Source organism: Halyomorpha halys, unplaced genomic scaffold (genome assembly GCF_000696795.3).
Source record: "Halyomorpha halys isolate HHAL.00 unplaced genomic scaffold, Hhal_1.1 Scaffold1912.1, whole genome shotgun sequence".
Lineage (NCBI taxonomy): Eukaryota > Metazoa > Arthropoda > Insecta > Hemiptera > Pentatomidae > Halyomorpha > Halyomorpha halys.
The window spans coordinates 139,055-155,024 of record NW_027110808.1 but is presented as its reverse complement, the minus strand read 5'-3'; the positions used below and the strand labels follow the sequence as shown (position 1 = coordinate 155,024).

General features: G+C 30.8%; 1 protein-coding gene across 2 annotated transcripts in view; it reads left to right on the top strand.

The window, feature by feature from the left end:
* LOC106690856 (multiple inositol polyphosphate phosphatase 1) overlaps positions 1–15,970 on the top strand; it is an 88,306-nt gene that overhangs the window by 57,877 nt on the left and 14,459 nt on the right. For both annotated transcript variants that reach the window (XM_014436438.2, XM_014436437.3), the window contains exon 3: positions 15,232–15,357. In XM_014436438.2, coding sequence (XP_014291924.1) covers positions 15,232–15,357 — 126 coding nt within the window. The remainder of the gene's footprint in view (positions 1–15,231; positions 15,358–15,970) is intronic.

Below are 15,970 nucleotides of genomic sequence, written 5' to 3'. Positions count from 1 at the left end.
TGGCTCAATAAAATAGTATATTCTACTATTTGAGTTTTTTTGACCGCACCCGGACCATATTCCTTTCATAAAAAAAGAAATGTTTCATATCAGACTCCTAAGCATCTATAACAAATGAGAAAGGGGAAACAAATGAAAACAGCAATTAGTAAACGCTGAACGGGTTTTTTAGAGATCTCCAGATCTAAGAATGAAATGTAGTTTTATTAAAATTAAAAATAGTAAATTTTATTTATATTGGAACAACGAACTCGTTCTGGTATCTCTAAAGTATTCCAGAATCTCATCGTATTTAAATAAACTAAATTGTATTAATACTGGACAAAAAATGAGGGTACCTTTAAAATGGTTCAAACGCTGTCTCAATAAAATAGTATTATTATCTACTATTTGAGTTTTTTTTTTTTTACCGCACCCGGACCATATTCCATTCATCTATACACAAGGTCAATCAATAATCTTCCAGTACCTTTAAAATGTTTTTCTTTATTTAGTATTACAAATACATGTAACAATCCATTTTATACTCAAAAAAAGTTTGGAAATTCAATTCAATCATCCCATCTACACATTAGCTGACAGCAATAACCCGTTTGCTATAGGTTCACTAAAGGTGTAGGCTGAGGAGTGTTACAAAATATCTGGCATTTCCTTCACTTACGTCACTCTACCCACTTAGTCCTGCGGTGTTGATTTCAATCGCAACATTGTAATCATACTTAAGAACAGAGGTTCTCTCACTTTTTTTTCCTACCGCTCCCCTGGAAATTATTTTATTTTTATTTTAATAACAATTAAAAAGAAATATATATGTATTAATGTTTCTACCTTTTTCGTAAAATATAGCAAAGAAAGGTGTAAATTAGAAAGATTGAACTTTGAAATTATGAAACTATTTATTGAACTCAGAATAGAATGTAATACAAAAAAAGTTAGAACATTCGAAATCATCTTACCAATTTAGTAATCCTCGGCTCGATTTCCGTCAGCAGTAATATTGTTAACCGTGGCAACTTGCAGTTATTCATCGCCCCCCAAATGCACCTGTGGGCAACACCGCCCCCCCCCCCTGAATCGCTGCAGCGCCTACCAACAGACGGTGGCGCCCACTTTGGGAATCACTACTTTAGAACGAAATATTTTGTACTTCCTAGTATATTTTGATTTGTTTCATCATTTTATCTTGGAGAAATGTTTGATTTACATTTAGAAGAAGGAAAAAAAAAGTATGCTGGAATAATTGTGCCCTAATTTTTATAAAGACCTTTTTTTTATAACTATGTAGAGGTTTAAAAATTTTAAAATGACGAACTAAAAGTAATATATTACTGACAATGCTTAAATTATTTCTTCCCGAATACTTTTTTCTTTAATAAAAAGATTTAAATAATAAATTTTAGCCATCTTGACCCATCTCACCTTTTATTCCCTAGTGGAGTGGCCTTCCCCGTTCTTTGAACCCCCCGGCCAGCGGCTCCTGGGCCAATATAGTATCTCCAGCCTTCAGCGGACCCAGCCCAACCCCATATAATGACATATGGCAAAGGAAAGGTGCCTTATATTGTATATGCTTAGAAATATATTAATATTGTTATTTATAGTAAAGGAGGTAAGAAAAAAAATTATGTCAGATAAATTATTATTCTTGACACATTCTGATACTCGATAATGTTTCAGTGGCAGAACATTACAGCCTTGAAAAAATATGAATGCAAATTTTATAACCCTAGATTTATAAAATAAAATAATTAAATAATATAATCAATAAATACCCCTCATGAAATGATTTAAAAAACACTATAAGCTATAGTTGTTTTTTTTCTCAGATTGTTCATAATGGAAATGAAAGTAGCAAAAATATATTTTTTTTCATTTCATTCGACGAGCAGATTTCAAACGATCTTTGAGTTTCAAAGCTACCTGAGTCCTAAACATGGTCCAACGAATCGTAAAATCAGTCCAGCAAAGAAATGGTGAATGAAAGTTTTAAAGTTTGTATCCCTTTATAAAAGTATTTCCCTCAGGTCCCTATGTTCACTTTGGTTTATTAACTTTCGGAAAACCTCGAAATCAATACGTCTTCCGGGATATGACAAATGCTTATTTGAATAATAATTAAATTGTCAAATAACACAAACTGAAAAATAAATGAATTGAACTAAAATCTTTATTGGACTAATGTTGTGTAGAAATGGCTAGGAAGTATATTAATCTTAGCAGCCAAAGAGATTAGAAAAGTTGGGTGAATGAGCACCCTAGATATTTTCATTCATTTTATTAGCTTAAAACAGGGAAGTTCTTGATTTTTGATAATTCTTTAAATTAAAACAAGATAATTTCTTACACGAACTTATTTACATTTATTTTATTTTAGGAGATAAGCTATAAAAATTGGGATTTATGATATTCCATATTTGTGGAAAATAACTTGTTTTTCTGGAATATCTGTAAAAACCCCTCCACACGATTCGTTCTTGGGGAAGTACTCGGAAGGACTTGACGGCCGTTCGATTCCCACCTAGAACAATTAATGTATTATAATAATAATAAGAAAATAATGTAAAACGTAATTAACTAATCTTGAGAGCCCGGCCAACTCTAGCGTTACCTGTGTTAATAGCCGCATTTTTCCGCAACAAATACTCACTAAGAATATCTCTACATCAGATCGCATATCACACGTTTCATGAATAATGTTTGCAATGTTAGTTATTTCATGATTGAGCCATAAGAAGTAAGTTGGTTAGTTACTTAAAAAAACAGTTGTAATAGAGCAGGGTCTTAAGTGTCAATGAAAAGCTAATAGTTTCAAGATTGATGTATCCAACATGGAGCTTTATACTAATACCAAAAATGCTTCATCCCTCCTAAATGCAAGGATAAGACGTGTATCTTTAATGCGCCGAATCAAAAAAAAAAATCACAAAATCTTAATTATCTTCGTACGATATAATATTTCATTCTTAGTAATTGCTGGGAGTTTGCTTTCGTGCTTTGAAGAGGTGTTCTAATGCCCCTCACCTGCCCCAATTAAATGCCTATGCTTATCTAGAAACCTATAAAGGAGGGTTTACATCGGAGATAACATTGGTTAATAACGAGGGCTGATAATATTGTACTTGATAATATGCCTACCGTTTACAACGGCAGTGAAATGTTATTTGGTATTTGTTAGATTGTTATTTAAGGTATATCTAAAAAAAAAAATATTGATAAAAATTAATTTTTTTCACACTGATTCGTTGAAAATAAAGATAACATATCACTAATTACCGGTGTAAACAATATGAATCAAAATGTTATTATTCGTTTGTTAAAATTTATTTATTAATTTTTTTTTAACCGTTAATCTAAAACAAAACAAGAAACATAAGAACACATACATATAAATGTACAACTGATACAGCTCCTTTCACTGTAGCGAGAGCTACATTTTAAGCAGTTTATGAAGTTGTGTGATGGGTATATCTAAAGTGTTGAAGCACACTTGAGTAGTCATTTGCGCTAATACTAGAAATGAATACTAGGAAACTTAACCTGAGTATGCGTGTCTCTGTTGCACATGTATTATGTTTGGTCCTACAACATACACTGTTGCCACCTTATTGGAGCTAAGATGGTGTGAGTACTCTGAACAGCGGGCTGATGTTACTTTTCAGCGAGTCAAAGAACTTGGCGTGCCTCCATTTTTTAAACTCGGACAAAGTTGGCAGATCAAAGAACTCGTGAAGTTGTGTAGGTTTCATCTTCTTCAATGATACAGATCTCACCATCTTCCGCAGCACTGTGTCCTGATACTGTTGAAGATGGCGTTGCGTTCCGTCCCGAAGACGCTCCGTTTAAAAGAGCTGCTCTTAGGATGCTTTTGTATATTTTTATTTTCCATCGTAACAAGAGAGCAATTGATAGTAGTAGATGATGGAGGTCTACGTTTTTCTCCTTACCTGTTTAACTTTGTGATAAATATGCGTAGATAGAGTGAACTGCCATATTAGAATTAACAATGTTACTAATAAAATTTCGGTGTAAGCACTGACTGCAGTAAACCAATATTTTCATCTAAATCAGAAAGTATTTCATTTTCGGTTTTATTTTTCTTTAAGACTCCATCTTTGGGGAAAACTAGAACGACCTTAAACTGCATCAGCAGAGAAATTAATTTGTAAAATATAAAAGATTAGCTCAATCTTTTAATATATCGATGGCCTACAATGAAAACCTCTTATACATACAAAAAAAAATTTAAATAGCTTTTTTACATTATTAAATGGATAAGCTCATACATCACAATACTTGAGTGTCGAAAAAAATAATCTTATGAAAAAAATGTTGCTGCACTCTATTAGCGAAGAATCAAATCCTTCATCTTTCTCAGTAGCCATATTATCCATCTAATAATGTATAGAAGTTATTTAGTTTTTGAGATACGAGGTTTTCATTCTAGGCCATCTATGTGCTGATTGATTAATTTTTTTTTATTTTATCATTTTTGGTTTTTCATGTATTTATATTTTATATTTAAATCGATTCGGATTCGAATTTGAACGTGGAGCGTAATTTTATGTGAATGGGAATCTATAAAATTTTTAAGTAACATGAAATATACCATCTTCATTTTAATATATATTAACAGTAATTAAACAATTTTTTGATCTAGAGCAATGAGATCGGGCCAGTGCTAGCCAAGGGAGTCAAGGCGTGACAGCACCGTTTCGACCCGGTCTGGGAGGGTGGGCTTTTATTTCGTGGCGGTTCTACGGCCTAAAAACCTTCCCACCATGGTTAAAATAGGTTGATTACCTCTATATCAGATACCGGTAAATCAGAAATTACCATACAGGGAGAAATAAAAATATAAGATTAAATAAACCTATACATACACTACTCAATAACTAAATAAGTTTCTTATACATTATTTGAAATAAAATAATATGTCTGTTAGCTTTATCGGTTACTTTTCACGAGTAAAGGGCTTAACTGATTTCGACGAAACTTGTATTTATTGTTGTATAGAGTCAAAACATACTTTTCTCTTTACAAGAAAATAGCGAAGGATCTAAAGTCTAGATGTTATGTTCACTTTAAGAAAAAAACGGCCATACGAATTTAGATCAAATATTGTTATTTAGAGCCGTAAATAGGTTTTTATTATCATTACATTACTATAAACTATCTTGAAACAAAATGGCTGACTTATTGAAATTTGGTTTAATTTTTATTTTATTGTACTTTACCTAAAATAAGATTATTTGGTGGTCTGTCATGAAATATTTATAACTGCTCCAGCAGCCAAACATCGTCAACTAATCTAGCTCTAGGTATGCTACTAGTGGTTTACTAAACTTTTTTTACTAAGACTTTGTTGTCCTATATTGGAGTAGTATTACGTAGTCTTAATTATTCGAACTGAACTCAACCTAATAAGTGCTTTTGCTGAAAAATGAACATTAAATACCTTAATACCTTTAGTGTACTACGGGGACCTCCGTCTAAAATCACACTTAAAAAACTTTTTTGTATACACTTCTTGAAGCTTACCGTGATTATGCTATAATTAATATTGTATAACATGTATAGTGTAAATATATATTATAATCGTAATATAATTATTTACTATTATTAATTATAATTAGAATCTTACAATATACTTATACAACACGTACATTATTTATTACTATTCATAACAAAAAATAAACAGTCTACTAATAAAAAATGAAGAAGGTTGAATAAATGATGAGAACTCTCATTGTTTTTCTGGAAAAAAAAACAAACTAAAACCGGGTTCCGTGTCATCATTCCTCATTTTTTATATCGTTATTTTAGTTTTATTCCCTTATTTTTTTCTGGAAATTACTTTTTCTTGAAACTATCCATTTTCTGCACATTTATTTTTATTGGGGTAATTACCTATATTTCAAGATCTTTGAGTTGTATTGAATATAAAATCTATGAGATAAACCATTGTAGAAACATAGATTCAAGAAATTAGTTTTCCCACAGCAAGAAGTTGTAACTTATACTACACCATGTTTACATTGATCCTCAACATTTCTCTGAGTGAACTAAATCCGTCAAACTATTTTCAAAATAATTAATGATAAAATGCTAACATCAGGCTCAGTGTCATCATTCCCGTAGGAAGTGGTTCTTGTAGCATAGCTATGGAATTTTCGCTATGAAATGAAAGCCAGACATAGTTTACTAAGGTAAGAGGGGGTTGGAGATCTCCAGTAAAATTTCATTTAAAAACATTTTTCTTTATTTTTTCAATTTTATTTTGTTTATAAATTATGCTATAGTTTTGCTATAATTTATATGTTATTAACATATTACATTAGTATCTACTACAAAAGGTAAATATTCTACGTGATAAAATATATGAAAAAGAAGAAAGGCTTTATATATTATAAAAGCCCTCCAAATATTTTTGGAATAACCCCAAAATTCTTACTCAATGTTATAATTTTTTTAATAAATAAACTTATAAATTAAGTTTTCAAATGTTAATGCCTATCGTTGCTCGACTAAATATAAAAAAAATTAACGGTAGTTCTTGAAATCCAGTAGGATAAAGTACTCATCCAGTAGGTGCTGTTACAAAAGGTTTTTCACAGTATTTTCATTCAATTTTTTGTGAGGATCAAGGTCAATTGTGGAAAAGTTAATCAAAATTCATTACCACTAAAGTCAAGCCCGTTTCGCGTTTATTCTAACTAACGTAAACTCCTAATAATACGAAACATATTTAACGAAGTTATACTATTACACAACTGTTGTACATTATGTTAAAAAAAGATGAGTAACAGTTCAATAACCAAGGAAATAGTCATGGTTCAATGTCTTTCATCAATGTCAAAAGTTTCTTTTTCAGTACCTACCTAATTTTTCTCCACTCTGCGGAACACCTGGTGGTTTTGGTTAGATATTTTTTTTATGCACAGTTAAACGCCTGTCAAGTAGAAGGGTCTGAATAGATCTGTATATTTGTACTGGGTTGGTAATTATCTATACTTCAAGGTTAACGTAAAACTTTATTAATCTATATTATGTTATAGCCCATATTGAGGGCAGCGATGAATTCCAAGGTATTAAAATATTTTTAATTGACCGAAAGATTCACAGAACACGTCGTAAAATAATCCAAAAGAAAAATGCCGAATTCTGGATCCTAGGATGAAAATTGTTTTGAAGGAGAGTCCGAAATAAACATGGTTCAGTAGGAGCAGATTAGGTAGAGGATCGAAAAGCGAACCATGCGGCCGCCTCTTATTTTGATCTACTCCTACCAAATTCGGTTTAGTGGAGAAGGGATAAGAAAGATTATTGTTTCTTTCAAATCCAAGTAACCAGTTATTACCATTATTATTAGATCAAATATTTATCCTGAAAAACTATATCAAGCTGCTGTTACACCATTAAACTAATTAACATTAAACATCAGATTCCAACCGACGGATTTATCTAAGTTCTCTCATAGAACCGCCTTCTTCAGCAAATTCTTCATCAATTCATCCTTCACCCGTGCAACCTCCTTCTGGAATTCTCTTTCCCTCTCCATTCACCAATCCTCATCCTCACCTCTTCTCTCCTTTGAACAACGCTAGTTCCTTCATTTAGTACATAACCAAACCTCCGCATCACTGAGAACAATGTATATAGTTTTATATGCATACTGAAACTTTCTAGATGTTTGCCATACATTAATCTTAATGTGTAACCATGTATTTACTCTTGAGGACATTTGCCCCCGAATAAAATAATTTTTTGCCTCATTTCATTTCGTTTATTACTTTTGTAGCAAATCTCAAATAAATTTGCTTAAAGTCCCCTCAGCCCTCACTTGATTGAAGATGTGTGGTTTAATTTGTTTCTTACGGCTAAATTAAAACTCATTGCTTATTAATTCTATTTATTATAAATTTCATATTATATATTTTTATCTATATTTTTTTATATTATATATTTTTTTCTCACAACTAATGCCTTCTGTAAAGATATCATTATAGTTTTCTACGCTTTGCATTATGCTTTAATATATTGTAATAAAAGAGAGTTATAAAATATATTTTAGCAACTTAAGTACCTTCTTACGTTCCAAAAAAAATAAATAAATACATCAATTAAGCGATCGGACTGTATGTCATAACAGTTTTGCTTTCCACGCGAAAAATTGAAGTCATATGAGTGCAATTTATTTAACTTTTCAAGTCCCATTTTAACAAGAACGCCCCCTATAACAAAATTACAACTCAAAAACTCCTTAAAATGTAGGCCATTACAGAAGAAGGAAACAGTGCAGAACGAGAGTATATATTGGTATATATATTCATGCTAAAAACCATAAATTCAGAAATTGGGGTTATGGGAAAAAAAATATTTTAAGAGAGAAAATGTCACGCATAAATATAATATAATATAATATATAAATATCTATGATAAACAAATAACCAAGAAATGAAATACAATAAATAAATATAAATATACTCATAAATATAGTACAAAAGTTTATTATCTATTAGAAAAAAATAACTCACTACTTATTAATATTAAATTTAGCAACCAGGAAAATAATAGAGATAGAAGTCGAAAATAATAACGTCAAAAAATAATAAGAAACAAGAATAAAATAGAGGTGCTTCTTTGACAGAGCAACTAGAATCTATCTTGAAACTAAATATAGCCTAAGCTTTTTACAATACTAACAGTTTTCACACTTATCATTATATTTTACATTCCAAAGAGATTAGGTCATCAGAAATATCTTCCAAAGGGTTTTTTCAAGGCCGTTGCATTCAGTTAAAATGTTGTTGTGAGTAAAAAAAAAATAACAATTACTTTTACCCTTGGCAAGTTCAATGGCTGCCATTGTGCTAATAACAACCGTGTTTCAAACAGACCTCATTGGCAGGAAGTGCGGATATACCACAACCAGCTTGATAAAACGAGAAAGCCTAGACCGCGTCCAACTTTTCCATTTCCTTTTCCGACATGCACCTTGCAACCCATTTTTCCTACAAATAATATTCTAAAGCTAATGTTGTGTAAGTGATTATTATGTTCCTGTTAAAATTATTTCTCAATTTGTTTAAATAAATGTATATATTAATAACGCCATTATCGTAATTTGGTACCTTTAAGCATATTTCCTAATAGACTATTAAATTATTTAAAAGTTTAGTTCATGATTTAATAATAAATATTAATTTAATCATTAAATATGAACAAAATTGAAAAAATACAACCTCTTGATACAAGATCAACCGTTTTAACACCCAATAAATTATTTAAAATTATAGGGAATGTGCCATTTGAGGAAAATCTAACACTTCTTATATTTTGGTAAAATAAAAAAGGACACTTATTTTAGTTGTACGGGTCAGACTTCAGCCTTACAAAATAATTAAGTTAAGTTAGTCATTCAACTTAAAAGCACTAATCACAAACCCATTACGTAATATAAGCCACGTATTTAGGTGCCATCTGTGCTGAGATCTAAGAAACTATGGACACCTAAAAATAAAGCTCTGTGAATCAAAAGCATTATTCTTTTTTGCACTTTTCAACAAAAGCGGCTAGCAAGCCACAACGTTTTCACCAGTCGTTGTTGACTCACAGAAGCAGTTAGCTAATTTTTAATTTATGCAACTAAGTCATTCTTTATCATTTGAAAAGCAAGGACAGATCTGGGATTTTCTGAATTGTTGAACATTTTAACTTCAAATTAGGCTACTTTGTTAATTTAAATTAACTTATATGTTTTTTGAATTAATGAATAAAACAACGTAGTACATAACAAATTTTTGTCTAAAGTAATTGTTGTAAGAAGAATTAGAAATTAAATAAATTTCTTTTATAATGACATTATTTTCGATTGCCTGGGGCGGATCATGTCTTAGATGATTAAGTTTCTGGTAAGGTCACTAAAGCAAACGCTTTCGCTCAAAATAGGTCATCATGAGTATAATCATAAGTTGTTCGGTCTCCTTATGACAGAGTTCATCAACCCTCGATCCTCTAGATGAGATTATTTTAAAGACAAATTTTTCATGCAGTTCCATTGTTCCCTTTTTTAATGTTAAGGACATTTTGTTTTCAATTAGTCGAAGATTATTATTTATACTGTAGTAAATAATAAGTACTAATGATTTTGTATTTGTACAAATAAATAAAACATAACTGACAGTGAGGTTTGGTCACCCTCTCGGTCACTAGGAATCTCATCAATCCGTTTTATATTATATTAATAAATAATAAAACTTTCTTATAGAAGGGTAAGAAAAAAAAAAGTGTTGTATACTTATTATTAACATTTTTAACAGCTTCGAGAATGAAAGATAATATTACCTATAATGAGAGAATAGGAAAATTTCATCAAGGAGTTTATTCAAAACATTATTAGTTAATATTACATCGATTATTAGCTGTAGCTGATAAATTCAATTCCTGTTCAAATTCAAATTTAACACAAAGTAACTATATTCAGAAACCTTATTTATTCTTTCAGAAAAGTATATAAAATGTGTTCCGACCCCATTTATTGGTCGGTGCCAATATTACGTACAGAAATAATAAACATAAATTAAATATGAGTTATTTACACTTTTGATTATTAGGTTGATGTTTAGGCCGTTTCGATTACAGTACATATGAACTAATTTCTGGCTATAAATCTAATAATTCAATTAACATAGTACAACTAAATACAAAATATTAAAATGGAAATTAAGTAAAAAAAGAAAAAAGATTGGAAAAACTTATGTAGAGAATAATAATGATACTGATTTACAATTAATTAATTACTAATAATTAGCTAATGAATTCCTAATAGGTGTATAGTATATAGGAGTATAATCCTCATTTAATCCAAAAGCACCCATATGTTAAAGTTGACAATTGAAGTCCCAGCTTAAACGATCTCTCTCAGCATGGCTGGTAAGCTGGTGGCTAAAGGGAAAAGCTCTTGATGAAGCTCTAGTCTAAAATTGTGAATCATGAGTTGAGAGTTGTACATTGTGTACATTTTATTATACTCCTGCATACATGTACATGAAATATATGTTACAGAGAGTATTGTGATCGTAAACAATTTCGAATCTGAGTTTTGAAAATAAATACACGTTTTAAGGTCTCTTTAGTCGAAATAACTAAATTTCGCTATATGGCCTGTTGTAAACAGACTAGCTGAAGGCGACTAATTGCACAAAGCTGAAATTATGTATTTGAAGTAGAAATATGCCTGGAATATTTCGCTAAAATTGATTTCCTAGAAGTGACATTTTATATAATCGATTTAACATTTTCTCAAATACTACCGCAATTATGATTAAAATTGTTATATCAGCCTACAATGGAATCGTCTTTAATACAAGCTAGGTCTTATCCTAAATAATCTGAGGGGACATAAATGTCGAATTTTTAAAATAGCTTGCTCTGAAGTAACTTAAATTTTGTTTATTTTAAATAATTTACCATCTCTTATTCTTAGTAGTAGAAAATTAAGATATTTAAACTCTTGAAGAATTTGAGAACTAACTTGAGAAGATAAATAATTTTCCACTGTGAAAACAAATTTCCAAAAATATGAATAGCAATTTAAATGTGTAATATACAGTCAGGAGGCCAAATATTTATGAAAAAATTACATCCGACATATAAAATCTTCTAAAATACTGGAGAGCGATGAAAAGTACATAAATAAACCTAATTTATGGATCAAAGTTTTTTTTGTGCCCATGGTTATTATACCAGTAATAATTTTTACATCCGGAAACTTTAATATGAAATTAATTTCAACTCAAATTAGATAGGGAAGTAAAAGTTTTTTAATGTGAACCAAATCTGTATTCTTATGTTTTTATTTTATTTATTTTTGTAATATTTTATTTTATTTTTACATATATGTCCATATTTTTTTATTTTTCATATTTGTAAGGTATGAATATATTCTATTACTTTACTTAGTTACGGTCGTTAAACTTATGAAATTCAAAGCCTGCTTTTTCGCAACAATATAATAAAGAAGTTAATTAAAATGAAAGAAATATAAATATCTTTTTAAGTACTGATTCCTTATTTTATTTATATTATTGATTCATTTAGTTAGTTATTGGCACTAACTCTAAGAATAGTCGGCAAAATTAAATTTAATAATTTAGTCTTTTAAAAAAGCCTGTATCTTCGATGACGTCCCTTCATCACCTAGATTTTATTTTATCCTCAATTTTAATTTCAATATCCATTTGTGTCATATGAACTTCCTTATTATAGTATATTCGATCAAATAATTAATAAACTTTTTCCCTTAATTAATACATGGATATCAGTTTTTCATTTTTCTTTTGGAAGAAAACTTACACATTCTAATATATTACTAACCAACTACCTACCTTGAAATAGGAAGGCAAAACCGGGACTTCAAATTAAATGGATCGTTTAGCGAACTTTTAATTTAACATGAACTACCCCATAAATCACTTTTTCCACCAACACAATGCTGTTTAAAGATACAAATGAAACAATTGTTTTATTTAATCTTGTAAGCAAGGACAGTGCCCATAAAGAGAATAAACAGCCAAAGGAAAGTAAACTACAGATGAAGTAATTGCCGAGGTAACGAGGCGAAAAAGGTGCTTATTAAAATAAATTGGAACTAATGGCCAGATGGTACTGAAAATTCGTACCAGTGACCGATGTCTTGTTCCTGTAACTGTTACACAACAGGCGTTACTATCTATGGCTAAGGATCTCTCACTATCTAGGGAAGATGAACCGTTAATTGTACTGAACTATATGATATTAATTGTGATAGATACGATGCAGTAATTAAGGCCAGTGTAGTGTAATAAATGTCTTTTATTATATTCCGTAAATTACATTCTACAATATTTAGACTTTCTCAAAGAGTACTTAATTTAAAATAACAGCTAACATATAAAATTATTATTCAAAAACAATATATTATAAAATATAACTCCTTTTATTATTAAAGTAAAGTAAGGTTTGAACAATGTTAGTTCGCATTTTTTCTTGTTAGCACTAAAGACAGTTAAAATTATTCATTTCAATTAATATTTTAACAAAAAATTATTTTTTTTAATAGTTAAATGAAAAATATTAGACTAGTAACCATCACTAATCCCTCTGGTTAATATGTTAATTTAGCAGCACCTTTAATGATACTTATTTCCTGCTTTGATGAAACCCATATACCAGATTTAAGACCTAATCTTAACTAACGATATGGCCGGTTAAATAGACTACTAAACAGAACATTTACCATCAATTGACGACCAACAATTAATTCACAACGCTTTACAGAAACTCTATTTGGACCTATAGACTAAAACCGTAGAGAAAATATAAATTTTTGAAAATCATAGTTGGAAACGTATGAGTACTTTCAGTATAAGTCCTTCGAACAATATTCTGTGACCTATATAATTTAATTTATTAATAATTTAATTCTCCTGCCCAGTTCCGCAGTACCCTTTCCCGTTCTTCAGATTTATATTTATTTACCACTGAAACGCAGCGTTTTTTATCCGATCCCTTGGAGAGTTCCATTCTTACCATCTCTTCAAATTCTATTCCCACCTTTTCTATCAGTTTTAAAAATTGATCTATGTAAGTTTTTATGAAAATAAGATATTTAGTTTTTGATACTTCGCAATTCTTATTTAATGTGTTAGATGGAAATTGTTACCGCTTAAAATCTTCTTAGAGCTCTACATAACAGTGGGGCAAGGTTTTGTCAAAAGCAGTCCGGTGTTTTCTCGGCCAAACAAACCAGACAGGGAAGAATTTAGAAGTTTTGATTTATTTATAAGATTTGTGACAATGCTCATTAAGATTTATGGTTCTTCATCATCCTATAAAAAACACGTCATCATTGTAGTTTTTACCTCTACTTATTAGTCACCGGCAAACCTCAAAACTGTTACACACTAGACAATATTTGAACTACACAAGTCTTTCAGAATCTATGAGTGTTTCATTACATATCTTATTGTTTTACAGGTTTTTATATTAATTAAGAGTGGCCACTAGAACTACGCAGGCACTACCTTTTGCTGAAATTTCTAAGTCGTCTCAAAATGACCCAAGACATTTATGTTTCGGGATACAGATTACCTAGTCGCCTCTCCACCGTTCCTCCCCTACCCGATTCCTATCGCTCTCAAACAAAGTTATACCTATCATTCCCCAATCCATGACCTCCGTGCATAAACAAAATAGCAAATAGCAGAAATTTTTATTTCACCTTAGAATCCATCGACAAATCATCTAACCCTCCTGAAGTACTCAAGCAAAGTTTATTAAGTCTTCTCTCTAGCTACAAGGTCTGTACATGTATCTACACTGATGGGTCAAAATACTTTAATCATGTTGGTTGTTCAGTAGTTCTACCTGCGGAGACCATCCGCTACAGTCTTCCCCTCACATTCTCAGTGTTTTCCTCCGAGTTATATGCAATCTATTTGTCATTAACGCTAGCACATGAAGTAAACTGCTCCTCTATTGTGATCTGTAGTGATTCATACTCGAGCCTCAAGGCTATCCAAAATTTTCAAATTTCACACAACCCCATTGTTTTTTCCATCATAACTTTAATAAAAAAATTATATAAAAAAGTAAATTTCCTATGGGTCCCCAGTCATGAAGGCATAACGGGAAACGAACTGGCTGACACAGCTGCCAAAAAAGCATGCACCCTATTTCCAGTGCCTGATTGTAACTTGGCGCTGTATGATTACCATAAATCGGTTCTGACCCAATGCAAGGAAGCATGACGCTGTTTTTGGTCCAAGATACCTGAAACTAATAAAATGAAGACAATACTTGGTGATACTCAACCTCTACCGCCAATCATCGAAAATCGCCATGAACAATGCATCATAACCCTACTCAGGATCGGACATACAAGATTAACACACAAGCACCTTCTTGAAAGAAATCCTTCACCGACATGTTATAGTTGTAAATGTATCCTGACAATGGAGCATATCCTGGAACACTGGATATGCTCCATCTATGATAACACTTGGTTGCCTCCGGGGACAACGTCAAGCCTTACTGCCAGAAAATTGGTACAATTTGTTTAAGTTCATAAAGAAGAACAACCTGTACCAAGAAATGTAACCACGAACTCCAGAATACGGTGCCTCTAATCCTGTAGTTGTATACGGGACCTAAAAATTAAGCAAATAAATAAATATATTAATTATGTTTCAGATTGTACTCCCGTTATGATCTGGGGATTGTTCCGACATGGGACGCGGTACCCACACGAGGACGAAATCAAACAGCAGATGGGCCTATCAACACTCAGAGATACCATCCTGAGGAACAGCCCACAAGGTAAAAAAACTTATATTATGTTTTAATGCATTGTATTCCTTAATTACAAATTTCTTAGAACTGTTCTGAAAATGAAAATATAACATTCTTTCAAAAAAAGCTAACGTCATAAATTTTAATATTTCCAAATCATCTAGAATAAAATGTTTTCGCTAACTGTATCGATACAATATTAATCAAGATGTAACAAATATAGTGATTTTCATATAGGTTCTGCTTATTTTTTTCCTTTTGGGCTCGGACAATATCCTTTCTAAATATACTCTTTTAAAGAAATAAATTTATAATTATGACTTTCTTATAGTCTAATTTATTTAATATATTTTTTTTAAATTGAATATTATCGCGAAAAAAAAAAACAGACTGCGTTATTCTGAAAAAGGAAAATATATTTAACCACATATAGAAGAAATTGAATATGTAAAATAACAGGTTCCTGGAACCAAACACTTCTAAAAGGAAAACAACCTGTATAGTAAATATGTTCATAACAGACAAGTAATAGTACATGCATTTAATGGAAAAATTGTAACCTATCTTCTTTCGTTTTACCTTGTATTAGAAATAATATGAAATATAATAAAACATCTTGCTAAAGAACCTCATTATGTTT